The 26,298-nt window shown below is 40.4% G+C and overlaps 2 protein-coding genes across 5 annotated transcripts in view; one reads left to right on the top strand and one right to left on the bottom strand.

The window, feature by feature from the left end:
- Positions 1-23,200, bottom strand: part of BZW2 (basic leucine zipper and W2 domains 2) — a 62,522-nt gene extending 39,322 nt beyond the window's left edge. Inside the window, exons 1-2 of one of the 2 annotated variants that reach the window (XM_019443515.2) lie at positions 23,066-23,200; positions 358-422 (exon numbers count right to left, since the gene is read on the bottom strand). In XM_019443515.2, coding sequence (XP_019299060.1) covers positions 358-415 — 58 coding nt within the window. In that variant the 5' untranslated portion in view covers positions 416-422; positions 23,066-23,200. Of the gene's footprint in view, positions 1-357; positions 423-3,215; positions 3,309-23,065 lie in introns of those variants that run through there. The other variant, XM_019443514.2, reaches the window with a different exon arrangement.
- A 278-nt stretch (positions 23,201-23,478) lies between these two features.
- ANKMY2 (ankyrin repeat and MYND domain containing 2) overlaps positions 23,479-26,298 on the top strand; it is a 37,217-nt gene continuing 34,397 nt past the window's right edge. Inside the window, exon 1 of one of the 3 annotated variants that reach the window (XM_019443512.2) lies at positions 23,479-23,859. In XM_019443512.2, coding sequence (XP_019299057.1) covers positions 23,793-23,859 — 67 coding nt within the window. In that variant the 5' untranslated portion in view covers positions 23,479-23,792. Of the gene's footprint in view, positions 23,860-24,387; positions 25,194-26,298 lie in introns of those variants that run through there. The other 2 variants (XM_053898475.1, XM_053898474.1) reach the window with 2 other exon arrangements.

The raw sequence follows: 26,298 nt of genomic DNA, 5'->3' as shown, positions 1-26,298 counted from the left end.
CAAAGAAAGCAAAACTCAAATATAAATGTGATGTCAAAAATAGTAAAGTTTATCTAGTGTCTTCCTAGCCTCACAGGAGAGTGAGGAAACCGAACAGACAGAATCATCCTCATTTTGTAGATAGACACAAAGTTTAGACAAGTTAAATGACTTGTCTGAGGTCAGAGACCTAAATAACCTTTCAGAGGCTTGGAGGCAGAAGAACTTCAGATTTTACATTCAGAGCCCAGGAGAGTAGAACTAGTGAGCTTAGGTGTGAACAAGGATAATTTGAATCCTTCCCCAAACTCCTGTCTTGCTGAGAACTTCACCTACTCTCTCAGCCCCCCAGTCCCACAAATATGCAGCACAACCTACCCCTTTTCCGAGTTTTGAACCGCTGGCCTGTTAGCACTGGCTTCTGATGCTTATTCATAAAATTTCTGAAAACAAAGAAAAAAAGATTATATATTTCAAATAAGCAGTTCATACAAAAATGTATGGCTAATAAGCATATGTTCAACCTCACCTATACTGAATATACTTTTAAAAAGCAAGGTGTAATTAAAAAAATTTTTTTTAATGTTTATTTATTTTTGAGAGAGAGACAGAATGTGAGCAGGGGTGGGGCAGAGAGAGAGAGAGGGAGACACACAGAATCTGAAGCAGGCTCCAAGCTCTGAGCTGTCAGTACGGACATGGGGTTCAAACTAGGGAACCATGAGATCACGACCTGAGCTGAAGTCATATGTTCAACCAACTGAACCACCCAGGCACCCCAAAGCAAGGTATAGTTTTAACTGTTGAACTGGCAAAAATTTTTAAAGTTTAATAATATCTAGTGTTGACAAAAGACATAGGGAAAACCACAGACATAAACTCTGGCATAGGGAATAAGTTCCACACAATACTTTTGGGAAGCATTTGGTGAATATAAATATTTACATGTTATAACGTGTAGTCTAGCATTTCTTTTCCTAGAAATTTACCATTTTACCTGCACAAATATGCATATTTATGTGTGTGTGTGTGTATAAAGGTTTAGCTGCAGCATTGTTGAATGCATAAAAACATGCAAAGTTAAATGCTCATAAACAGTCATCTGGTTAGATAAGTTATCATAAGCCATTAAGTGGAATGTTATGAAGCTATACAGAAGAATGAGTTAAATCTAAATAAATGTATTGCACTTCTTGCTCTGGCTACCTCTCTGATTATGTTTCCCACACCTGCATCTCTCCCCATCACTCACTGTGCTCCAGCCAGACTGCCCTCTTTCTTCTTCCAATGTGCCAGAGAAGGTTTCCTCTCCTCTGGGAAGATCTCTCCCCAGCCCTTGAGGTGGCTCCCTCACTGACACACTCAAGGGCCTCTTTTTCAGAGAGGCCTTACCTGTACATCCCCACTACTGGTGTCTGTTCTTTCTCCTTTTACCTAGCTTTACTTCGCTTCACAGCCTTTAGCAGCACCTGACATTCCACTGTTATCTGTTTGCCTGAGGTCTACTTCTCCCATGAGGGTGCAACCTCTAGGTGAGTAGGGACTTTGTCCGTTCTACTAAAAGCAGTATCTTTAGCATCTAACACAATGGTAAGTAAAGAGTGAGCATTTAGTAAATACTCGTTAAATAAGCTGTTGCAGACATGGAAAGATGTTCAAGGCACAGTGTTAATGGAAAAAAGCCAGTTAAATAAAAGTGTGAAGCATAACTTTTTGGTTAAAAAGAGAGTATATGCAATATTTGCTTTTCTCTGCAAGGAAAATTTTAAAAAGAATCAATTATCTTTAAAAAAAAAAAAGTAAAAAAAAACCCTGCTCCATAAAATCTTTTACAAATTAAGAATAACCTTGTTGGCATTAATATTATAACCTGAAGATATATCCAGGTTGCCTAAATTATGAAGACCAAACAATTTAAGAGAATGTCAAGCAAATGATTTAATTACCTTTCAAGGGTCTTCTTTAAATTGTGATTTGAAAATGTTTAGATTTTTTCTGATTAAGTCACTATTAAACAATCAAGAAAATTTGCAGTATTTAAGCGAATTATTTATGTCTCAAAGTTTAAAAAAAATCTTCAATAACATGGAAAAATTATTCACTTTATACACCAAAACCTTCTTTCCACAAACAAAAGAAGAAAATCTCCTATCTTCATATAGAAAGCAATCTGCTTATCACTCAAAACTTTAATCATAATTTAATTGGAATTGATTAAAAAATAAAGTAACAAACACAAAAATTTCTTCTATAGTTTCAGTACAGACAATTTTTATTAATACTATAGTGTGAACTTAATATATCATGCTTTGTGATATAAAGGTGACTAAGCCAGATTCCGTGCCCTCAAGGAGCACGCCTAGGGGAGATAAAATCCACAAACATTTACAACTCAACAGAAGTACAACCTAGAACAAGCTCAGAGAAAGTGATGGCTCTTGGTGTTTGGGGCAGCTGCTACATACTGAAATAATTACAAATGCAATAAACTCTATTTGATACAAGTCAGAAACAGAGCTTCTCATGCATTGTTTACATTCACCACAAAACTCATTCAGAAAGTTCCTCGTTGGCATTTTCAGCAGATTCACTCTGGATTAGCAAACAGGTCACTGGGGGTACATGTGATAAATGGGCGCGCACATACATGTTTATAGTTTCTACCCCCCCTCCCCAAACATTACAAATATCACATAAAATGTTTTCTTGTGCCAGCAAAGAAAAACACCTGGTAAAGAGTTTAGGGCTCATACTGAGATATAAGAAAAATAGACCCCAGGTAGCCAGAAGCTTTTCCAGCAGATGAACACGCAGGAACGAGTTACTCTTTGCCAAAGATGTCTCCATTTTGTAATCAATAAAAAATACTTTTGAAGTGTGAGCCTTCACTAAGAGTTTTATTTTAAGGTCCAGAAGATAAACTCACAGAATTCTCTACCTCTACCTTTGCATTTTGTTGCTCTTTTTTCTGCTCATGAGGAATCACCACAAAACACAGCCTACCAACGACAGAGTTACTCTATTTTAAACATCTTTAGCTCCATTTATATTTATACTTTCTTCAGTTCTAAACACAAAAGTTTGTTTCTTCGTGGTCTAGTTTCCTGGGCTTACCATTCACACTCTCCATATACTATATGTGGAAGATAACATAATAAACATGCAAACAAAAAAGTATACAAAGATCTTGACGAACACAACAGCAAATATTAAAACAAACACAAACAGAAACTCACCTACTGGTATTGAAAGACTAAATGAAGATATTCTGCTCAGCAAGTCTCTATCGCTTAGCTGTTACTATTTAGAGCAGAGGTCTGGCTTCTCTCTAAATTTAGCAATCCACGCTACATTATAATCTGCTCCAGTGAGGGTCAGGCTTTATAAGGCACTCACTGAAGCTGTGGCAAAAGAGAAGCAAGGGCACTTTGAATAAGAAACTGTGCTAGTTTAAACCTGGGAAAGTAACAAAAAGTAACAAAGACAGCTCTATTAGGCCAACATCAAAAGCTTATTTTTATTGGGTTGCATTACAGTTTACAACTTGACAACAACTAGAAATGCATACTTATGTGTGTATGTGTCTATGTGTATGTATTTTAAAATCAATTTTACAGAATCCTCAGAGACAAAACTTATGTGGGGTACAACCTATGCATGCATATATGTATGCATATAAAACAATAAGCCAAACACACAGACAAAATAAAAATAAGCTCATGCTGTCCCCCAAAATGGAAAAGCTCCAGGGTTTAAAATAGTATTATTCAAGAAAACTGTATGCAAAATGGTAAAACAAAATGGATTTAAATATTTCACCTGCCATCTAAGAGACTAAATTTCTTGGATATTCCACAAGACAAAAAAGACAGTGAAGTATTAAAATGATTCAATCAACCAAAATTCAAAACTAAGCACCCTATTCATGAAATAAACATTTTTTGAATACATTCCTATTTAAGTCTAAATGGAAAGAGTTTTAGGTTTAACATAATAGATGAATTTCACCCACCTCCCTCTATTAATATTCTAGCTGTCCTGGGTCCTTCGCAGATTCCATCCCTTACTCCCAACAGGACTCAGGGGCCAAGTGTGATGATGGGCCAGCACTCAGATGGACTGGCCTCTTGCCAACAGTGCATTAATTCTGCCAGTTGTCCAGCACACCGTGAGTAGACTGCCCTGTTGTATGTGCTCTTGCTGGTGCTCTCCTTCTTTCATTCCCTTCATTTTGGAAAGAATGTGATCTGACAGAGAAGGACTTCTTACTGTTCCTAAAAGGGGATGATTGTTCTTCTGGTCTCGATAATATTTGAAGTGTGATAATCTGCCTTATGTAATATGTTACACTGCTAATATGCACATATAACTATGCTATCCAAACAACCTCAACTTTAGGAATACGCATACACAGGGGGTGCCTCGGAGGCTCAGTTGGGTGAGCATCTGACTTTGGCTCAGGTCATGAACTTACGGTTCGTGGGTTTGAGCCCCGCAACTGGCTCTGCGCTGACAGCTTAGAGCCTGGAACCTGCTTCGGATTCTGTGTCTCCCTCTCTCTCTCTCTAATATAAACAAATAAACATTAAAAAAAAAAAAAGTTGTTTGGGAAAACAACTTGACCTTTAAGAATCATGAGTATGCACACAGGACAGTGGGGTGGAAATCTTCTGCAAAGGGATAAAAGAAAATTGTTTCGGCTCTGTGAGCCACACGGTCTGTTTCAACTACTCAATTCTGCTGTTATAGCCTGAAAGCAGCCACAGACAATATGTAAACAGGCAGTCGTGACTGTATGGCAATAGAACTTTATTTACAGAAAACAAGTGGTAGATCAGGCTGGGCTCCCAGGTTGCAGTCTGCCACCCCCCATTCTAATACAGTGCGTCCAACAGGAGTGTCTGTGACGGTGGAAATGTTCTAGATTTGTACTGTCTAATACGGCAACTACTAGACACATGTAGCTGTTGAGCCCTTGAAATGTGGCTGGTGTAACTGAGGAATTAAAATTTAATTTTTATGAATTACAATGAAAATAGCCAATGTGGCCAGTCGTTATGGTGGGCAACCCAGTTCTAAAGCATTCATTATAGCCTAACCCACTTCAATTTAATAAAAAGGTGAAAATACATACAAAGAATATGACGTTTTTAAATAAAGTGGCTTGGAGGAGCGTTTTGCCCAAATTTCAAAACCTGGTGGCTATTGTGAGAAAAGAAGAATCCAGCAAACTTCAAAGTGAAACTCTCTCTGGGTAGTAAATAACCCTGGAGACAGTATGAAGGAAAAAAAAAAAAAAAAGACTTTCCGTTCTAAGATAATAAAAGTTACCAGGCAGCAACATCATCTCCAAAGTATAAAGTGTTTGGGAATGGCACCGTAACACCAGCACACAAAACTGGCAATGTGATTGCCACTTCACGGCAACATTCCCATGAAGCACTTTGTGCTCAGGAGGAACGTTCAAGAACTACCTTTTATTCTATACTCCAAATGAGCGAAATAATGTACCATAAGAAGAATGAACTAAAAATTTCCTAAAGTTATAAACTCTCCTCCTTTCCATTAAAGCTAAAACTCTAGGAACATACATCATAAAATCCTTCACTAAAAGTTGTGTCCAGGAGTCATTCGCGTTCATAAAAATGATCTCAGAAGAAGCAAAAATAATTAAGTTGCTCTCTAAAAGTGTAAATTACTAACATTCTAAAGCAATAGACCAGATAAATGCCTACAATAACACTACACTTTGTTGCCAAGAACAACATTATCTTTTTAAATGTCCTTATGATTTTGTACCAAACAGCCTCTGTACTCAAAATCATCCCCAGCCTCTACAGAATTCTTCATTATATCTCCAGGCACATTCTATGTAAGTTTTAGTTTTTATAATAATTGGAAAAAAAAAAAAAAAAACAACGAAATTTCAAATAGTAGCCTATCTATAAAAAAAAAAGTTTCTAAATAAAATCAGATATTCCCTTCTTTAGTACAAAAATATTAGTCACTCAAATGCCACTCTACTTAATACTGGTTCAGATTACATACATATAAACATGTTACCGAGTCTTCTTACACAGTGAATGACAAAAACATTTTCCCTCTAAAATCTAAAATAGTACTTTAAAGAAATATAGGCCAAGGTCACCTGGGTGGCTCAGTTGGTTAAGCATCTGACTTCGGCTCAGATCATGATCTCGTGGTCTGTGAGTTGGAGCCCATGTCAGGCTCTGTGCTGACAGCTCAGAGCCTGGAGCCTGTTTCATGTTTCAGATTCTGTATCTCCCTCTCTCTCTGCCCCTCCCCCACTCACACCTGTCTCTCTGTCTCTCAAAAATGAATAAACGGTAAAAAAAAAAAAAAATTAAATATCACTATTATATTCATGTCCCATTTACTCTTATCCTTAATGGTATGAAATAACAAAAATAATCTTTCTTAAAGAGTACCAAACTTAATAATAGTTCTCCCCTCAAAAACTTGACAACCATCTCCAGAGGGACATTAATGGTGGAAATTTAAATTGTGCTAAGCAACCACCTTACAAGGGAAGAGTGACCAAAACCCAAAGGAATTGTGCTGTGAAAAAAAAGCACTAAGAGCTTACTACTCATCTAAATCTTTTTCTGATATAGAGGCATCATGATAAAATTTTCATTATCATATTTCCAAAACAATTTCACACCTTACACTTATTAGCGTATCTACCTTGGTTCTGAATGGTGATACCTTGTTTTCCTTTTAGCAAAAATAGAAATATTCTAAAAATCACATTTTAAGTATCAATGTACAACTTCTTCAGAGAAATAAATTAAGACAATGTGTAATGTCTGGGAATGCAAGCTGGTGCAGCCACTCTGGAAAACAGTATGGAGGTTCCTCAAAAAACTAAAAATAGAACTACCCTACGACCCAGCAATTGCACTACTAGGCATTTATCCACAGGATACAGGTGTGCTGTTTCGAAGGGACACGTGCACCCCCACGTTTATAGCAGCACTATCAACAACAGCCAAAGTATGGAAAGAGCCGAAATGTCCATCGAGGGATGAATGGGTAAAGAAGATGTGGTATATATACACAATGGAGTATTACTTGGCCATGAAAAAGAATGAAATCTTGCCATTTGCAACTACGTGGATGGAACTGGAGGGTATTATGCTAAGTGAAATTAGTCAGAGAAAGACAAATATCATATGACTTCACTCACATGAGGACTTTAAGAGACAAAAAAATGAACATAAGGGAAGGGAAATAAAAAATAATATAAAAACAGGGAGGGGACAAAACAGAAGCGACTCATAAATGTGGAGAACAAACTGAGGGTTGCTGGAGGGGTTGTGGACAGGGGATGGGCTAAATGGGTAAGGGGCACTAAGGAATCTACTCCTGAAATCATTGGTGCACTATATGCTAACTAATTTGGATGTAAATTTAAAAAATTAAAAAAAAAAAAAAAAAGACAATGTGCAATGTCACTTATTTCCCCTTAAGTGAAGTTATTTTATAAAACTTTTAGGAAGTTGAATAAAACCCTAAAATGCTTTCACTCTATCAATTCATGTCCTCTGCTTAATGTAGATTGTAAGAAGTAGTTCAGGGCATGCATATTCTCTTCTCTGGGCCCTTCTCCTTTCCCCAGATGGATTCTCTCCCCCAGATCCTTCCCTTCCTCCCTTAACAACTAACCAGGCATATTCATTCAACTTCACAGATAGTCTAATGTTACTGATGTGATTCTTAAAGTCTCTCGACACTTTGAAACACAAACACACACACACACACACACACACACACACACACACCACACAGAGATTTATAAGAGCACACTTTGGCTTTTAGAAAGCCAGGTTCTCAAAAATAATGTTTCAAAGTATTTTAATAGCAAAACGCCCCAAAACCTCTGTTCTAGGTAAGTTAAAACAATTAGAACTTTTGTCTACAAGCAAAAGTATTGTGATGACTGCATACCTACAATATTTCAAACCACAAATTCTAAGAATTTAGAGGAAATGGTGGCATAAAATAAGTACATGCCAAAGATTGGGCAGCTGTGGTTTAAATATATATTAATTTGTATTTTGGGGGGTGCTTATTATGTGTTAAGCATTATTCCAGAGCAGTGATCTCATTCTGGGGTAATTATGTGCCCTGCAAGGGAACATGTGGCAATGTCTGTAGATATTCTTTTGTCATGCTGGGGAAGTGCAGATGCTACTGAAATCTAGTAGGTAGAGGATATAGGTGCTGCTAATAATGGACAATGCACAGGAGAGCCCCCCGCCCCCCCCCCCCAAACAAAGGGTTATCTGGTCCAAAATTTTAAGTGTGCCAAGGTTGGAAAATCCCACACTAAAAAGGAAAAAAAATTGTGAGCAAAACCAGAGACAGCCTATGCTCTCCAGAGTTAAAAGCTGTGCACATACATCTAAACATACCAGAGCAGTAACCAGGCAGATATTTCCTTGAGTGACTTATTTCTGTTTGCCAAACATTGATGTTAATTTTAGAGAAAACACATTTATCACTGAGTAGCTTGTCATAACTAAAATCAAAAGTGCAATCAGTATACAAAATAAATGCTTGCCACAGTCTTTAATACTAATTGCTGTCTTTCCACATGGATAATTGTGCATCCTCTGATGATCAGGCGGAAGACGGAGGGTAGGTAACAATGTGGGATTGAAGAGGGAGGCAGAAAATGTGGAGGGCGAGCGAACAAACTTTCCCTACTTACGGATATCACAGCACTGAGATAAAAAGACCACAAGGAAAAGATAAAAAGTATATGACTGAAAACTACAACTGTTTAATTTTTTGGACTTGGAGAAAACAATGATGTGTTAAGTAGAAAGAGAAAAAAACCTAAACGCCCACCAAATTCTATATACATGATACAATCTAATCTACACAAAACACACGTGGTCAAGAGAGTGCATAGAGTTCAGGGAGCATTTTATTCCTGTTCTGTTATTTGTCTGTATTTTCTATAATGTAAGAATGCATAGCTTTTTTAATTAGAAAAATTGCATGTTTAAATGGGAACTCTTTAACCTCTTTTGAAGTTTAAAGCAATCCCCAAAGTGTGGCAATAATATTATCTGTGCATAAGAAGAAATATGACCTAGGCTCCAAATATCATTTCCTACTAAAGAACAAAGGTCTCTTGGATAAATGACTGATTCCAAGGTTAGAGCAGGGAAGATTCAGCATGATTCTCAGAAGTCATGTGTCAGAAAGTACTGAATGGCTTTTAACAAAGAAAGATAAAAATAGATCAAACTACATAAAAACTATCCTGAAGACAATCCACTGACATCACCTGAGACAATGTGGCCACAAAAATAATTAACAACAGCGTGGAGAATAACTCAGTGAGTAAAATAAGAATCTGGAGGTCCAAACTCATTTATTTTAGCGAAAAGAAACAGATCAGTGCACAAGGGAAAGAGAAGTAATTAGACATAAATGTAAGTTTTCTTTTCAGTAGAATGCCAATGGAAAAATACAGAAGGAACATGGAGTTAGAAAATCATTGTGCCAAAAACTGATTCTTGCAAGGATCATCAATGGATGCTAAAAGTGCCCTGACACACTGTGTGCGCGTGTGCATGCGCATATGTAGAGGTGCTTGATGATCAACAGGATATTCGAAAAGCCTCAAAGCATCTTCACATCAGTTACAAAAAGAAAATGCTAACTCTGCAGTGCAGCAACAAGATAACACCTCAACCCAGGGACAACAGACATCACATGACTCCAGACGGTTTACAGTTAGAACAGGATATTATCTGCGTGGCATTCCAAACAAAAATGCATGATCTGAATCTAATGATGAGGAAACAAAGGCACATCTAGGGACATTCTCCAAAACAACTGGCCTGTATTCTTCAAAAATGTTAATGTCTCAAAAACAAAAACAAAAACAAAATAAAAACAAAAATCAAAGAACTATAGCAAATTAAAGGAGACTCAAAAGGACATTACTAAATGCAGCATGTAATCCTTGAGTGCATGCTGTACTGTGAGGAATTATATACATATTATGTGTGTGTGTGTGTGTGTGTGTGTGTGTGTGTGTGTGTGTCTATACACACACACACGTAATGTATTTAGGATAGTACTGGGGGTAATTGATGAAACTGGAGTGTAGACTATGGCGGTAAGTATGGTATCTATTATAAATTCACTGAATTTTACTATTGTACTGTGGTTCTTTAACAGAAATATCTTGTAAAGAAATATGCTCTGATGAAAAAAGGGGCAAAGTGTATACAACCTCCTTTTACATGGATCAGAAATAAAGTGAATATGTAATTATAGAACCAAGGAGCAAAGGCAAACATTGGAAGACATACATGCTTTAATGAATGAGGGTGGGCAACAAGAGTAATTCAGAGAGCTGAAAAGGCCCAAGAACCTAAAAAACACAGGGATTTTGTATTTTTGGGGACTGCTTAGAAATAAAGCTTGCCATAGAGTTACTCTAACTTCCCAGATCCTTCAGAATTTGGTCAGCTGTGATGTAGGAAATTACCCTGCTGTATTGATTGCACACTCCAGTAAAAAAGCAAACAAACAAGCAAAATAAAACCCAACTCTAGATTTGAAGATCCTTAGAATACATTACTCTGGTTAATGTATTTCTTTCTATTTGTCCCATGTACAGTATTACACCCAAACGCTTTTACTGTAACATCATAATGAGGGTTCTTTATACTGCTGCACATACAGACTACACAAAATCCTTGGCACAGCAAGCTATATAACCTGCTTAGCAATGCCCTGCACTACGTATGTTATTCCTGCCACGGAAGTAAATATTCTTCTATATTACAGTCCTAATTGAGGAGATATTCAGAAGGATGATATGAAAGAAACTATTATTAAGGATTACCAGTAAAGTCAGCATTAAAAAAATGTGTATGTATGCAAAATATGTGAGGGTTTTTTTTAAGTGTTTTATTTATTTTTGAGACACAGAGAGAGACAGAGTGCAAATGGGGGAGGGGCAAAGAGAGAGGGAGATACAGAATCTGAAGAAGGATCCAGGCTCTGAGTTGTCAGCACAGAGCCCGAGGCAGGGGTTTGAACCCACGAACCGTGAGATCATGACCTGAGCCGAAGTTGGGTGCCTAACCGACTGAGCCACCAGGGTGCCCCAGATGTGAGGTTCTTAAAGCTAAGAAGTTCTAGCTTTGAGTAATTCAAAACAAATACCTAAAGCCAAAATTATGGTTCCTAAACAGAAAAGGCTTCTAAAATTTTTAAATAAAACAGGCCATTATTTTTTCTATATATCTAGAAAATATTTATCTAAGCAAAAACCACCTAAGCACAAAATACTACATAATAACTGATGAAGGGGTGCCTGAGTGGCTCCCTGAGCCTGAGTGGCTCAGTTGGTTAACCATCTGACTCTTGATTTTGGCTCAGGTCATGATCTCACACTTCTTGGAATCCAGTCCCATGGCAGCCTCGTGTTGGAATCTGTGCCAACAGTGTGGAGCCTGCTTGGAATTCTCTCTCCCTCTGTCTCTGCTTCTCCCCTGCTTGTAGGTACATACACTCTCTATCAAAATAAACAAACATTTAAAAAAAACTGATTAAAAAAAGATATATTCCAGAATTTTCCTATCAAATTACTTTTTTCCTTCAATACAAGCAATGAAAATATTTTTCAAAAAGCAATTTAAAACACTTATTGATGGGGTGCCTGGCTGGCTTATTTGGTAGAATGTGTGACTCTTCATATCAGGATTGTGAGTTCAAGTCCCACATTGTGTGTAGAGATTACTTAAATATAAATATTTAAATAAACTTAGAACAATTTATTGAGGGGCACCTGAGTGGCTCAGTTGGTTAAGCGTCCAACTTCGGCTCAGGTCATGATCTCACTGTTTGTGAGTTCAAGTCCCGCTTCGGGATCTGTGCTGACAGCTCAGAGCCTGGAGCCTCCTTCAGATTCTGTGTCTCCCTCTCTCTTCCCCCCCCCTCCCCCCCCCCCCCCCCGGCTTGTGCTCTCTCTTTCAAAGATAAATAAATATTTTTTAAAAATGTATCAATCAACTGAATTATCAACAGAATAAATATAAAATCTCACAAGTTGATGATTTGGAAGGGCTATATCTATCAAGATATGATTTTATGTTACTCTTTGTTTACCTTATTAACATATGGTCATACCATTTATATTATAATGCATACCACTCTATTACTTGAATAAGGTGTGAAAAAATACTTTTTATAGAGAAAATAATTCCTTAAAAATTGATAATAAGATCAGTTCATCATATACCCATGGTTGCACATTAAGAGAAAATAAGGAAAACAGATGGAGATAAAATATCTATAAATCTAACTTTAAGTAATGGCCACTGTATACATTTTAACATACTACATAATTCTCTATTAGGTTGGTACCTACATACAGAAAATATTTAAATCCAATTCTATCACCTTTTCTAACGTTACAGCAAAGAATAACCTAAAAAATGTCCTTGCATTAGAACTTGCAGTTACAAGATTTGATTCAATGACATCCTCTAGGATCTTTATTTTATTTTGTTTATTTTTTTAAGTTTATTCGCTTATTTTTGAGAGAGAGAGAGAGAGACAGAGAGCAAGCAGGGGAGGGACAGAGAGAGGGAGAGACAGAATTCCAAGCAGGCTCTGCACTTGAACCACCCAGACGCCCCACAGGATCTTTATTTTAAAACCTATGTGTTCTAAGGGGGCTCCAGGGGCTCAGACAGTTAACCATCCAGCTCTTGATTTTGGCTCAAGTCATGATCTTGCAGTTTGTGGAATCCAGCCCCTCATGGAGCTCTGCACTGACAGCGTGGAGCCTGCTTGGAATTCTCTCTCTCTCTCTCTCTCTCTCTCTCTCTCTCTCTCAATATAAATAAACTTAAAAAAATTAAAAGCTATGTGTTCCAATGCATCACTTTAGGAAAATCAGAATCATTTTATTTTATTGGACTCTGTTAAACTGTAAAGTACCACTAACACACTGATGGCATAAAAACTAACAGTATAAAAGGGCATAAAGTGAAAAATAAAGACACTTTCCAACTTTTACTCATGATCTTATGTCCATGGAGTAGCATTCCACTCCATGTAAACAATAACGAATTTAAACCTTTGACATTGTCCGACTTGTATCCTTTCAGAAAATGTCTATGCATATATGTCAACAAATTCACATACGTGTGTGCATAGAAAATGGGTTGAACATTTACAATGAGCACCCAAGATATGCCAGACCATGTGCTATCAAACGATCCATAAATTCATCAGTTTACCATGTGTACTACTCCGAGGGGAGATGGGGACGATGGCAAAGGCTACGTATGTATGGAAATAGAAGGTATACCAGAAATCTCTGCACCCTCCCCTTAATCTAGTATAAACCCAAAACTGCTCTAAAAAAGTAGTCTTAAAAAAAAAAAAAAAAAAAAAAGAATCAGCAGGGAGTAGTGCCAAATTCCAGAGAGCAAATCATTTTATTAAAGTTGATTCTGTGTCACATGCAAAACTGGTAGGAGTCTATATGACTACCTGTTCAAGTGGGAAGTTAGAAGATAAAGTTATAGAAATGGGGATTGAAGTATATTCCATTCTTCTCTTAACCAAGGAGAGGAAAAGAGAATCTTCTAGAAAAAGGATTACACCCCTGACTAGTAACCAGTGGGAGAATTTTGCTTTGGAGCATTTGCTTAAAAAACATGATCATGGATTTGCAGGAAACTCAAAGGTGGTGGTGGGCAGGCATCCAGACATTTCCACATTTATGAGTTCTCTCAACCAAGCCTGCAACCATTCCCCCCACCCCCTCACCCTGCCCAGAAGGGGACCTGCCCAGGCCTGTCTGGCAGATGAAGCCTTATTTGAAGGGTGGCACAAAAATCACTTACCATCCACACGAGTATTTCACAATTGCCAAAGCATGAACTGAATAGAAATGTCAAAGCCAAGCCCCGGACTTGGTGGTATACAGCACACTGATGATATGGGACTGTATTCCTTGGAATAGTTTTATAGCAGTGGACTACATAAATTCAAATGTAAAAAGACAAAATCCCCAAACACTGAACAAAAAGTAGCACAGACCTATAAATTCTCAAGTACATTTTTTTTTTTTTTAAGGTTCAAACATAAAGAGAATAGCTTGTTTGTATTTATTTATCAAACATATGACTGGTACTAGTCAACAGGAATTCAACAGGGGTTAATCAGACAGATTGCACAGTGCTAGTTTTCTACCAAGTGGAGGTTTAACCCAAGCACTGCACAAAAACCTGGGGAGTGCGAGTTAACAAGAATTAATAGTTTCCAGTATGTTAAAATAATCCCATGATGCATTTGAGTTGTGGTTGTGTTTATTAATGTTTTAACAATATGTTTTACTTTTTTTTTTTAAGTTTATGGATTTGAGAGAGACAGAGACATCATGAGTAGGAGAGGGGCAGAGAGAGAGAGAGAGAGAGAGAGAGAGAGAGAGAGAGAACCCTAAAGCTCCGCGGTGACAGCAGAGAGCCCAAGACAGGGCTCAAACTCACAAAACCATGAGATCATGACCTGAGCTGAAACAAAGAGTCGGATGCTTAACCAACTGAGCCACCTAAGTGCCATGTTTTTTGTTTTTTTTTTTTTTTTTTTTTTTTTTTACTTTTTAACTTACAAGTGATAGCCATGAAGCATAGAACCCTTTGAAAACCAGGGACCCAAAACCCAGATCTTCATCTAACAATCCGATAACGCGCTGATGTGTCAAACCACTTGCTTGAGGTCATGCATTCCATTCTAACATTGGTGATAAAGCAGAGATAAAAAGCAAAAAATGCCTTCCCATCAGGGGCTTCATACAGGGACCAGTCAGGGCCAGAAACTGATCAACCCGGTTTCCATTCAGTGCACTTTCCAAAAAGCCAACCAAAGTTGTAGCATGGGCTAGGGCAATTATTTACATGATACTCGAAGGCAGTTTTTTCATTATTTGCCTCATAGACTTTATGGTTTAGAATTAGATAGAGTAAAGCATAAATATTAATTTTCAAGGCTAGTTCAGCACTTGGATAAATTGAACTGGCACAGGCTACCTCCCCCAATGCCAAGTGGTTTTCCACGGAGTTCCGTTACGGAAACATGTATCTTTAGTGAGAGGATTTAACAAAAGTCCTGCTTCTGAGAGACATGTAAATAAGAAATTTATGGCACAATGGTTTCTAGTATCACAGGAGCTGGTTATCACATTGTTTCCTGCAGAGGCTCACCTCTAACAAAAGCACAATCTTCACACTCCTCAATACCAAAGCCAGACACCTTTCCCCTAGGCAGCAATTTCCTCTGTCCGTGCAACGTGGGGTTCTCCTTCCTGTTTATAATAACCTCATTCTATTACCTCGTGTACTGAGAAAAACACGTGCCATTTGTTTTTCTTAGAAACGATCACAAAAAAAAAAAAAAAAAAAAAAAAAAATCCAGGAAGCTGTCGTAGTTTGAAAAGAAGTAAGGTCCTCTGTGCAAATGAACAAGAACAGGAGGACAGCAGAATATTCTAAAACTGCTCACCCAACAGTGGCTTATGATATATTCTCTGCAGTGTGTAACAGTTTGTATTCCTTCTGATTACTCACCTCTGCCTGGTGGTTTTCTTGATATTTATTTAAAAGTCCTCAAAGATAATAGTACATCTAACCATTGTTTTTTGAAAGTCTTCATCTAACATAAAATTTGAAATATGAATAGACAAAATATAATTCTAAATCTTTCAAACACTTTGCTCAACATAAGCCAAATCATTCCATTTGGCATTTAACTGCCCCAAAAATACACTTGCTGAAGAGACCCATGGCATCAGCATCAACATCAGAGTGAGCTAAGAATGAGAAGTACTTTTGCGCATACTCTGCTCACATCAGTGCATGTTATATTACAAAATCAGAAATTATTCTAAGTCATGTGTTTTATTCCCTAGTAGATGCAAAGGGAAGATACTGCAGAAACTCTTAATGACAACCACAATCCTGCATTAAAATGGTTCACATTAATCTGATTATTACATCCCTGCTTTATCTCTCAGGTTTAACTGTTTCAGCAACATCTCTAATCCACTGAATAAAAGTAGGAAAAAAATAGATCAGAACAGTCCAACTGGAAAGAAGTCAAAGTGAGAGAATAAAAACTCCTAAAATTCCTTTAAGGTATAGATTTGAAGAATTCCATGGATCAGAGATTCAGAAATATTTAAAAACTAAACTTCAGAAAGAATTTCCTGCTTATTTTCTAGGTATTTATATTTTAGTTATTTTGGAAAATTTCAAAGCATATTGTAATCAAGGACAAAATATTCCAATAGGTGGCATTTTCTTTTCCATTGTTTGTTTTCATGTCTATTATCAGCTTCCTGCTACCACCAATGCTGAAGATAGTGGTTTGTACTTTTGGATGTAGTCTTAAACATGTGATGTCACATTTTATAAACTACTCGAGAGCAAGAACATACGATCAAAGTGTGCTTTAAAATATAATCTACTACTTTCATGATCTTAAAAAGTAGACATATTGAGGAAAACATACCTTTGAATGAAATCACTGCTAGCTCCAGTATAGTTGGCTGAAAAACTGCAGCCAATATTTATTTTATAAATATTTATGATGTTATAATATTTTATGTAATTGTTTTTCTTGGGGGTTGTCCTCCCTGGAATGCTGTCCATTTTCTGGTTTGCCAAATTCATCAGCCCTTCCAGACTTGGTTCAAAATCTCACTTTCTCCAGGAATTAGCCCTCCCACTGAGCTCCACCCTTTCTGGAATTCACCTTTGTGTCTGTACTGCTCTGGTTGGGGATTGGAGAAGGCTGTGGGGAGGTGGGGTCATTTGAGCTGAGAAGGATTTGAGTAAATTTGATATGCAGAAATGGGTGGAGGAAGGCATTCTAGGAGCAGGAAGCCGGTGGGTGGGTAGAGGAGTAACAACATTGTTCCAAGTAGAGCTGGAAGATTGGCAGGCACCACCAGAGAAGCCACTCAAACCCACAAAGGGCTCTCAAAGGTAGGAGCTGACATAAGCAGAACCTAAGCAAACCTATGAGCTGACATAAGCAGAACAGAGCTTTAGGATAATTTCATCATTCAGTCCCTATTGGTTCAGGGGCTGATCTATCTCCTGGAGGACAGCACAAGCCTCTTGAAGATAAAGATCATGTCTTATTCCTTTCTTTTTTAAGCTTATTTATTTACTGAGAGACAGAGAGAGAGAGAGAGAGAGAGAGAGAGAGAGAGAGAGAAACACACACACGCAGGGCTTGAACTCACAAACTGTGAGATCATGACCTGAGCTGAAACCAAGAGTCCGACATTTGACTGACTGAGCCACCCAGTCGCCCCTCATGTCTTAATCTCTGTGACTCATTGGTCATACCAGATGCACACCAAGATCTTTCTTATTAATGAGATATAATTATTGGCATATTTTTTGAGTCTCTCTTTAAAAATAATTTTTATCTTCCCAAATCTAGGAAGATGAGCATATAGCAAAACTAATGCCAATACAATTTTACACTGAAATGTTTCCTCAACTAGGCCTGTAATTGTGTTCTTCTCAACTGTAAATAGACAGGATTGACCCTAAAAATAACAACTTGTTTTTTTATAACATTTTACAGTACAGGGCATCCTCAAAGTCACCCTGCAAGTTTGGTATATATATATATGAAGAAACTGCAAGCAAGGAAGATTACCTTGGAAAATACATCTCATCCCGGAAGCTGGAGCCATGGTTTTCTCCAATTCCCAGGGCTATGGTTGTGCTTGGCTGTCTCCCAGAGACCATCCATAATCATTTCCTACCAGATCAGAAGAGGCTACTTAATGGGCCTGCTTTACTCCACAATCAACAGACCAGGAAGAGATTCTTCTGCTCAGAGGGTGATCAATGTAATTTAAAGGGCTGCTTTGTCTTCTGGGTTTAACACAATCCCACAATAGACAAGTGACAAGAGACAAAACTGCCAATTTTCTTCCCTAAATTATTAATTGGGAAAGTAAATACTAACTTTTTCCTTCTGAGGCTGAAATAGCTTTCTACTTTTCATTCGTGGAGTTTTGTTATACTCTGATAAGACGCACCGGCCGAGAGGTTTAAATTCCACAGTGATACAGTTCATATAAATATGCGTTGACCATATACTAATGTATGCTTCAACAATATCTGGCCGTGATACTGGATTGGCTACATTGCCCTTAGACAGTGTGAAGACTTGGCTTTGAAGCTTCATTAAAACTTCTTTAAAATCCTCAAAGTCTGGGAAGACGTTTTAAAAATCATACATACAACAAATTTCCTTGTTGACTTTGGGAAACATCAACATTTAAAAAGTCCATAACATAATAAAAGAAACCTAAAGGTCAGGAAACACAAGTTATAAAGTTGCAAATATCCAGGGAAGTGTACGTATGAAAATAAGCAAATGCTGAGTAGAAGTCTTGCGGGCACATGTTCTGAGTGTGGCCCTTAAAAGCTTACATGAGTACACTTCTCCGAACAATGCCACTCATGACAGTTTGACCCTTCTTTTTCGGAAACGGTTTATGAGACATAGAAGAAATCAGTGTCTCTGCTTCATTCACAGCTTGCTTTTTTTGGTTAAATTAAATGTATCTGCACCCCTCGTTCAGACTTATCTGCAAATTACTTTGTCATTTTCCAAAAAGGATGAAAATTAGCTTTCGGTACGATATTCATAAGCCTGTGACACAAGCATTGAGTAATGCCACCTGCCTTTGAGTTTTGTGGAGAAGTTAAAATGTGAGGTGAATAGTTTATGGAAATGCATTGTTTGCAAGACGGTCCTTTGCAAACTGAGGTGTAACTGTTTGAACATGGAAACGAGTAACTGCATAAGCTGAACTCCAAGTATAGAGAAAGAATATTTGCATTCATATTAGTCTTCTGTTTTGTTCAACAATGACAATTTTTAGAAACTATAATACTTCCAACTTCTCCTTTTAAAAAACTTCATTATGGAAAATTTCAAACACACCCCAAAGTAGAGAGAACAGTATAATGAAGTCACTGCATACATCACCCGCTTCAATTGTTAACCAGTTTTCTCATTAATATTCTTACTCTCAGTCCCTGTCCCCCATGGTCACAGAATTACACTGAAGCAAGTTTCAGATGTCATAACATTCCCTCCTTAAATAATTCAGTACTTATCTCTAAAGATAAGGGATTTTTTAAAAAAAATACAACCACAATAGTTCTTTTAATTGGAAAATCCAGGAATGGTATGCAAAATCTGTAACCACGTGCATATCAACATTTTTTTTTTCTCGGTTGACAGCATTCATCAATCAGAATGTCAAGAAGCTCGACACCCAAACATTTAAAGAACTTCAGCCCTTGGTGATGGCAGGTGTGTTCAGTGCCACATCACCTCATGATGCCAGGAGGGATTAGTCAAGTAGGTAAACAAATCCACCTAAAATAACTTAGAGATGCAACTGAACTCAATTCGGCAAGCACTGAGCATATACTAGGTGCCAGACACTGGATTATGGATTTTGAGAAACAAGGGTAAATTAGTCCTCGTTAATTCAAAGTTGAGAAGGAGAAGGGGTCAAACAGATTAATAAGAACTATAATACAACGTCATGAGAAGGGTACCTGCTTCAGGTATTTTCATGGGGATCCAGATGAAGCGGCGATGATGGGGGGTGGGGGAGCACTGGGGCTCACAAGAAGATAGGTGAGAATTCAAGAATGCCAATAATGGTACCAGCAACTCCCGTGTAAAGATTTTACTCATTCCCCTAGCTGAGGGGCACGAAGAAATGTGTTTATTATCATCTCTGATGCCCTCAGTGGATGAGGTGATCACGAAAGCCAGAGAGAATTTACATGTAAGTAGTATTTCAAAAGTTGAGCGGTCCAGCAGATATGAGGAGGAGACAAGAGACTTAGCGGTGAGGGAAGGGAGGGCATTCCAGGAAGAGAAAAGCAGGAACAAAGGGGTGGAAATTACTGGCATGTGAGGGAACCAGCAGTGTGGTGACCTCTGAGTGTGTGGGAGGGGCTGGCTGACTGGAAATGCCGGCTGGGACCAGAAGTTGGAACTAGCAAGCAAGAACTGGGCCTCTGTTCTATGGCCAGTGAAAAGCTATTGACACGTTTTAAGTGGACCAACTGGGTCTTTACAGAGTATATGTTTCATCCTTGGGTGGATGATGGTGCTCAAGGTTTATTGAACTGGTGGTGCCTTGAACTACTAGCTGGATGGAGTAAGAGGAGAGAGAAGCAGGCTATGTAGCAATCCACTGTGGACAGGCCAGGAGAGGTCTAGGGTGGCACTAACAGAAAAGAGAGGAGGAGACCCCAAAATATCAGACATTTTAGAAAACATTATTTTTAAAAAGGTGATGAAAGAAACAGAAGAGAGACCAAAGCATCATGCAAACTTTATTATGCAGTGTGGAACAGTGTATTGTATGCTTCAATTTCTGTCCAAAGTGGGAATATACATCTAAGTTACAAGCATATAAAATATTTCAGTAAGGATATGAGAGAAACAGATACCAATGGTTATAGGTCATGAAGAAAGGACTAGGAAAAGAGGTAGGAAGGAGACTTCTACTTTGGTATACTGAACTACATGAATCTGTTATCTACTAGCTAGTTGAAAGAATGTATAATTTCCCCCTTCCCCTTACTGCCAGCCACATAGGCAGAAAATAGTAGGAAAAAAAGTTCTGGAGACAGATCTGGGTTCCAGTTCTGGCTCTGGCACTCCCTAACTGTGGGGCCGTGGGCAAATTAATTAAGTTCTTCTAGTTTCTGTCCTCTCATCTGCCGAATACAGATAATACTGGCTAATTCCTGGGTCACTGTAACAATAGTTAAGATAATCCTATACAAAGCATCTGCTAGAATATCTGAAACAAACTAAATACTCCCCAAGTGGGTGGTCACTGTTTTATTATTAATGAAACTTGTTTGACATGAATACTTTCTTAGTACAAGAAAAGTTCCTTGGTCTAGTTTAAGGTGTGCTCATTAGCTAATCTTATTCCTACATTAAATATTTATTCTGTACAAAATGATTAATGTAATCCATCCAATGAACGCTATCCATTACATTATCTGTTTCTAGGAACTTAAACAACATACTATTTATCTGTATTTCTTGGTAGATGTTAGTTTTTGTCTTTAAATGGCATTGACTCTAAATTTACTGAAGTCATGTATTCAGAGGCCTAAATACCAATCAGATGCCATAAAACACCAAGAAAATAGGTAATAAGTTGTTATCCTTGAGGAACTGACAACCTCAGGGCGACAAACAGGTGTGACCTTCAAGTAACCATGGCCCCAATTTGGCATAAGACATGGAAATACTGGCAATGAAGTACCCAATTTTGGACACACATCCACTGTAAGATGTTGTCACCAGTTGGGGGAGGCTCCTCTGCAAGCATTTCCTTAGGTTTGTGGGTTTCTTCTGCATGATACTATGTTCTAAATAAATTGTAACTGTGGCAGTAACAGCATTTTAAGTGTTACAAAAGATTGGTCACTCTCAAAAGCCTTACTACTTGTTGTTTGAACAGCCACATCATTATTAAAGCATCATCAAACAACAGTTTCTTTGTTATACACTGAGATGAATAATTTCAAAGTATTTTCATGTGAGATGTTAGGGCTCAGATCTGCCCCAGCATGCAAAGATGAAGCCTTAAAAAGAAAACAGCTGGAGTTTAGAAAAGATTTTGTTAAATGCAAGAAATAATGATGAACATCTTCCAGGATTTCAGAAGCGTTAGTGAATGCTTCAAAAATAAAATAAAATAAAATAAAATAAAATAAAATAAAATAAAATAAAATATAAAAAAAGAAAAAGATCAAAGGCATATGGCCAGAGGAAAATGAATTTCATTTCATATATGGCACTGTGGGGAGAAAGCGCGGTGGTAGGGATGCTTAACAAAAAAAGGTCTAGATAATTATTCAAATATTTCTCTTTGAAGCAGATGGGTCTAGGAAGAAACATCAATACTAGTCCGCAGAGAAACAACAGTGACACGTAAACACTAATTTCTAAAAGAAGCTTTCAATGATGCCATAAATATGTTACGGATGCGCGCCCTGGAGGAATGACTGACTTCGAATTAGCAAGCAAGTCTTGCTTCTGAGCCACAGGAGGTGGTACACACTTCTATTTACCCCCTAGCTACCTACGGTGGTAGCTCAAAGCTCGAGGCAACATATTACAGTTGAATGAAGGTTGGATTAAGAGGCTAATCTAAGGCTATATATAGGCAGCAACACCAATTTAATCTCCGCCCCCTTCCCCTCCCCTCCCTATTTCCATAAATCTCAAGATCAGAGTTACAAAGACTGGGAACTCTGGCAGAGCAGAGGCCCTTCCTTCCCCCCTTCCCCCAGGCCGTCTCTCATAAACGAAGTATTAGTTTAAGTGTAAATTGCTTCCAAACATCCTTAACCGGCACCACAGGGCGATCAGATCCGGTTTTCTTCCACAGCTTCCACAGAGGCCAGAGGAGATGACAAGTAGTGTGTGTGTTGGGGGGGGGGGGGGGGGGGGGACGAGTAGGGGGGAGGGTGTTAAGGCTTGCCAGAAGAGAACTATCTTCTTCAGACACTATTCTCACGATGCGTCCCCCTCGCGCGTACTGGGGAGCTCTCCTCGCCATCCCGCCCCTAGCCCAAAGCCCCAGCGCCGGCCTCTGGGGAGCCGCATCTGGCCGTGCCACGCACGAGACCGTAAGCACCCGCCGCTTCTCACCGCGTGGCCCGCCCCCGCCGGCTCCCTGTCCCAGGGTCTCCCGGGGCGGCCAAATGGGGCGAGCGGCGAGTCTTCAGTCCCGGGTGCGGATATGCGATATATGCGATGGCAGTCGGGTGGAGGGCAGGCTTGCCCACCCGGGGGCAGGAAGCCGCCCCAGCAGGCACATGCTTCCTCCCCGCCAGCTCCGGCCCGGATGGAAGCCCCCCGGCGGGGCGGCGCCCGCGGTTCCCGCAGCCCTCCCGGCTTCCCGTGTCCCACCCGGGTTGCTTCTCACCTGTCCGAGGAGGTAGCGGCGACGCGCGAGGCTGCAGGCTGCGGCGATCCCGGCAGCGGCGGTGGCACCCGCGGCAGTGGCGGCGGCAGACAATGGAGGAGTGAAGGACAGACACATTGACATCGACCCACGGAGCCCGGCGCAGCCCCGCCTCCCGCGCCGCCCCGCCTCCCAGCCCGCCCCCGGCCCGGGCTGCACCACTCCCGGGAAAATGGTGGGGGCTTACAGAGACAGACAGGGAGGTCTGTACGCCCCGAGCAGCCGCGGCCGGACAAATATCATCTGAAAAGAGAATTTAAATGTTGCGTATGTCTAAATATGTGAACATGGCGGCAGTATGGGGGTGGGGAACGTGGAAGAGGAGTTTCATCTCCCCCTCTGATTTTCTCCGTTGGGTTTTTCCTGGCCCGGCTGCTCCAATGGGAGCCTCTCGCTGCTGCCTCCTGTAGCTCCTCCTCCCGGCCCGGCCAATGACGCGCAGGGGGCGGTGACTGTCGCTGGGCTAGCAGCGACCGACCGCTCAGCTCGCCCGAGCTCGCCCGCTGCTCGCCCGCTGCTCGCCCGCCGGTAGGAGGGAGGAGAGAATTCGAACGCTTCCGTGGTTGGCTATTCGGGGTCCTGGGTTTCGAGCTGCCCCAGTGCGGCTGGCGTTCCTGACGCGCGCACACATATCGTTTCTTCTTAATACTTTCAAAGAAACAGAATCATCTTCAAGCTGGCGGGAGCAATGGTTCATATAACGAAAGGCGAGCTGACCCAGGAGGAAAAGGAGCTGCTGGAAGTCATCGGGAAAGGTATGGGTGCTGGGCTGCGACCGGGCGCTGCCTGCCTGGTCTGGGGGAGTGGCGGAGCCCTGGAGGCGCCCCTGGCCGGACTGACCCTCCGCTGCTTTTCAGCGAGGTTGGCTGCCTCGCACCGGTTTGAAATAGCGTTTCTCTGCATGGTCTCGGACCGGTTGCGTGGGCGGAGAGGAGCGGAGCGGGAAGCACTGCTGGGACTCCAGCTGAGGTTGCAGAGGTCCGTCTCCCAAATCAGCTGTTGGAAACATACACGTTTCCAGGCCCCAGCTCACATTGTAATGAGCGACCTCGGTGTGTGGGTCCCTGGATGCACATTCTTCAAAACTCTCAAGGTGATTTTGACCACCGTCAGTCCGGGCAACAGTGGCCTCAGGTTCTTAGAAGGGTGTCTAAAGGGCCGTTTCGACTTCCGGAGGCCGAAAGATCTGGATCCTTTAGCTGTCCCCGCCCCCGCCTGGGGGGTGGAGGGAGCTCCTAAGAAGGGTTCTTTATAAGGGCACAGAAGTAGGTCGGTAAATCGCTTCATTGAGGGTTCTACATCCTGGCCTCCCCGGCTTCCTTCCAGAAGCTCCCGGCCCCCGCAGGAACCCGCAGGGAAGCGAAGAGGTTGCCTAGGCGTCCACGGCCGTCGGCGCACTTAGCACAGCATGGATCTTCTCAGCGAGTTCTTCTGTGCTTTCCCTTCCACTCCCCCAACGCCTGTCCCACTTCCGCCGCTCCGGGTGCTGGGGCGGGAGATGCAGGCCGCGGGGACGCGCCTGAAGCCCTCAGTTCCCGAGTGGACGCCCCAGAGGAGCTCCCTGCTGAGTTCCGTTACCCGGCAGGTGACAAGAGTGTGACTTCGTGGCTTCTCCTGCACGGTCACGGCTCGGGATGGGGATGCATGGGACTGCGGATATAGTTAATGTGGTTGATTGAAGCTCAAGAGTGAGATAGCCACATCTGACCTGGAATGGCAGAGAGGCCACTTACGACAGCATAAAGACTTCCCAGTGTCCAGTCTTGTTTCTGTTAAGCAGCCAGGGTCAAATCTGGATCCCCCAGAGACCATGGCAGATTTATTTTTCATGCTGACAAGGCAAGTCTAAATGTAAAAGAAAAATCGGATTTGAACCCAACAGGTGCTGATGAACGGATCCCACCTCATCTGATGTCAACAATTTCAAGTCAGTCACATCTACATTCATCATGACAAGAGTTCTTTGCCTAGAACTGTGTGTCCTGTAGTTGCTGCTTTTAATGTTTCTTCTGCATGGTCCTGGCCGACCTTTTTGACACTGCACTCTTTCTGTTTTTCCTGAGGCTCTGGGATTCCAGTCAGCAAACATGTAAGCCCCAGCTGTGTGCCAGGTACTTTGGTAGGCAAAAGGAAACAGGATCCACTCAAAATCCACCAGGGATGCACATTCTGCTTTTAAACAGAGCTATCAGTTTTTCAAAAGTGTAAACAAATTAACAGTTTTGTAAGGTGGGTTTCTGGAAGGGGCGGGTGGGGAGGGGGTGGAATCCTTGGAACATATTCCTAGGTGTACACCAGTTTTTATTTTAAAGGTGGTATGAAAGATAACTAATTAAGTTTAGTCTGGTTAGTGCTGTGATGTTTCTGGGCCCAAATGGAGCGTCAAGTTGCATTGGTTCACAGACAATGTGGTTCACCAATTTCATTGGCCCAACCCATGAGAATAACTGAGATGGACTTAGTCTGTGATGCATTCTTATCAAGGGAAGGTCCATGGGACATCTCTGTACTCTCAAAGAAAAATAATGGGAGATACGAGAAAATACCAACTATAGTCAGCCTTTATTGAATGTTGGTATGAGCTAGCGTAATTCTTAGCACTTTACAAGTGTTGATCCATTTAACCTTGATGAGCTAGGAACTGTTATTATTTTGTTATTTATTTTTCACACACACACACACACACACACACACACACACACACAGTGTGTGAGTTGGGGAGGGGCAGAGAGAGAGGCGGAGACACAGAATCCCAAGCAGGCTCCAGGCGCTGAGCTGTCAGCACAGAGCCAGACCTGGGGCTTGAACTCACAAACTGCGAGATCATGACCTGAGCCGAACAAAGTCCGACGCTTAACTGACTGATCCACCGAGGCATCATGAGCTAGGAATCCTACCACAATCATTTGCTGGTGATGTGGCCTTGGACACATTGCTTTTTCTGAGCTTCTGGTTCTACATGGTACCTACCCCACAACATTGCTAGAAGAATGCAACGACTTAGCGTCTGTAAAGCATTTAAAATGCTGTTTGTGTTGTCTGTTATTACGGTAAATGAATCGACAAGTTGGATAACTTGTCCAGTGTCACACAGGGAATAAGTGACAGAACAGAGAGATCATTTGGCCCGTAGTGCTAGAAATACGCTGGAGTTGAAAACAGACCAAACAAAAAATGATACCAATACCACAGCA

This window comes from Panthera pardus, unplaced genomic scaffold (assembly GCF_024362965.1).
Source record: "Panthera pardus isolate Hobbes unplaced genomic scaffold, ASM2436296v1 HiC_scaffold_8, whole genome shotgun sequence".
NCBI classification, from domain to species: Eukaryota; Metazoa; Chordata; class Mammalia; order Carnivora; family Felidae; genus Panthera; species Panthera pardus.
This window is presented reverse-complemented; position numbering and strand designations above follow the sequence as displayed.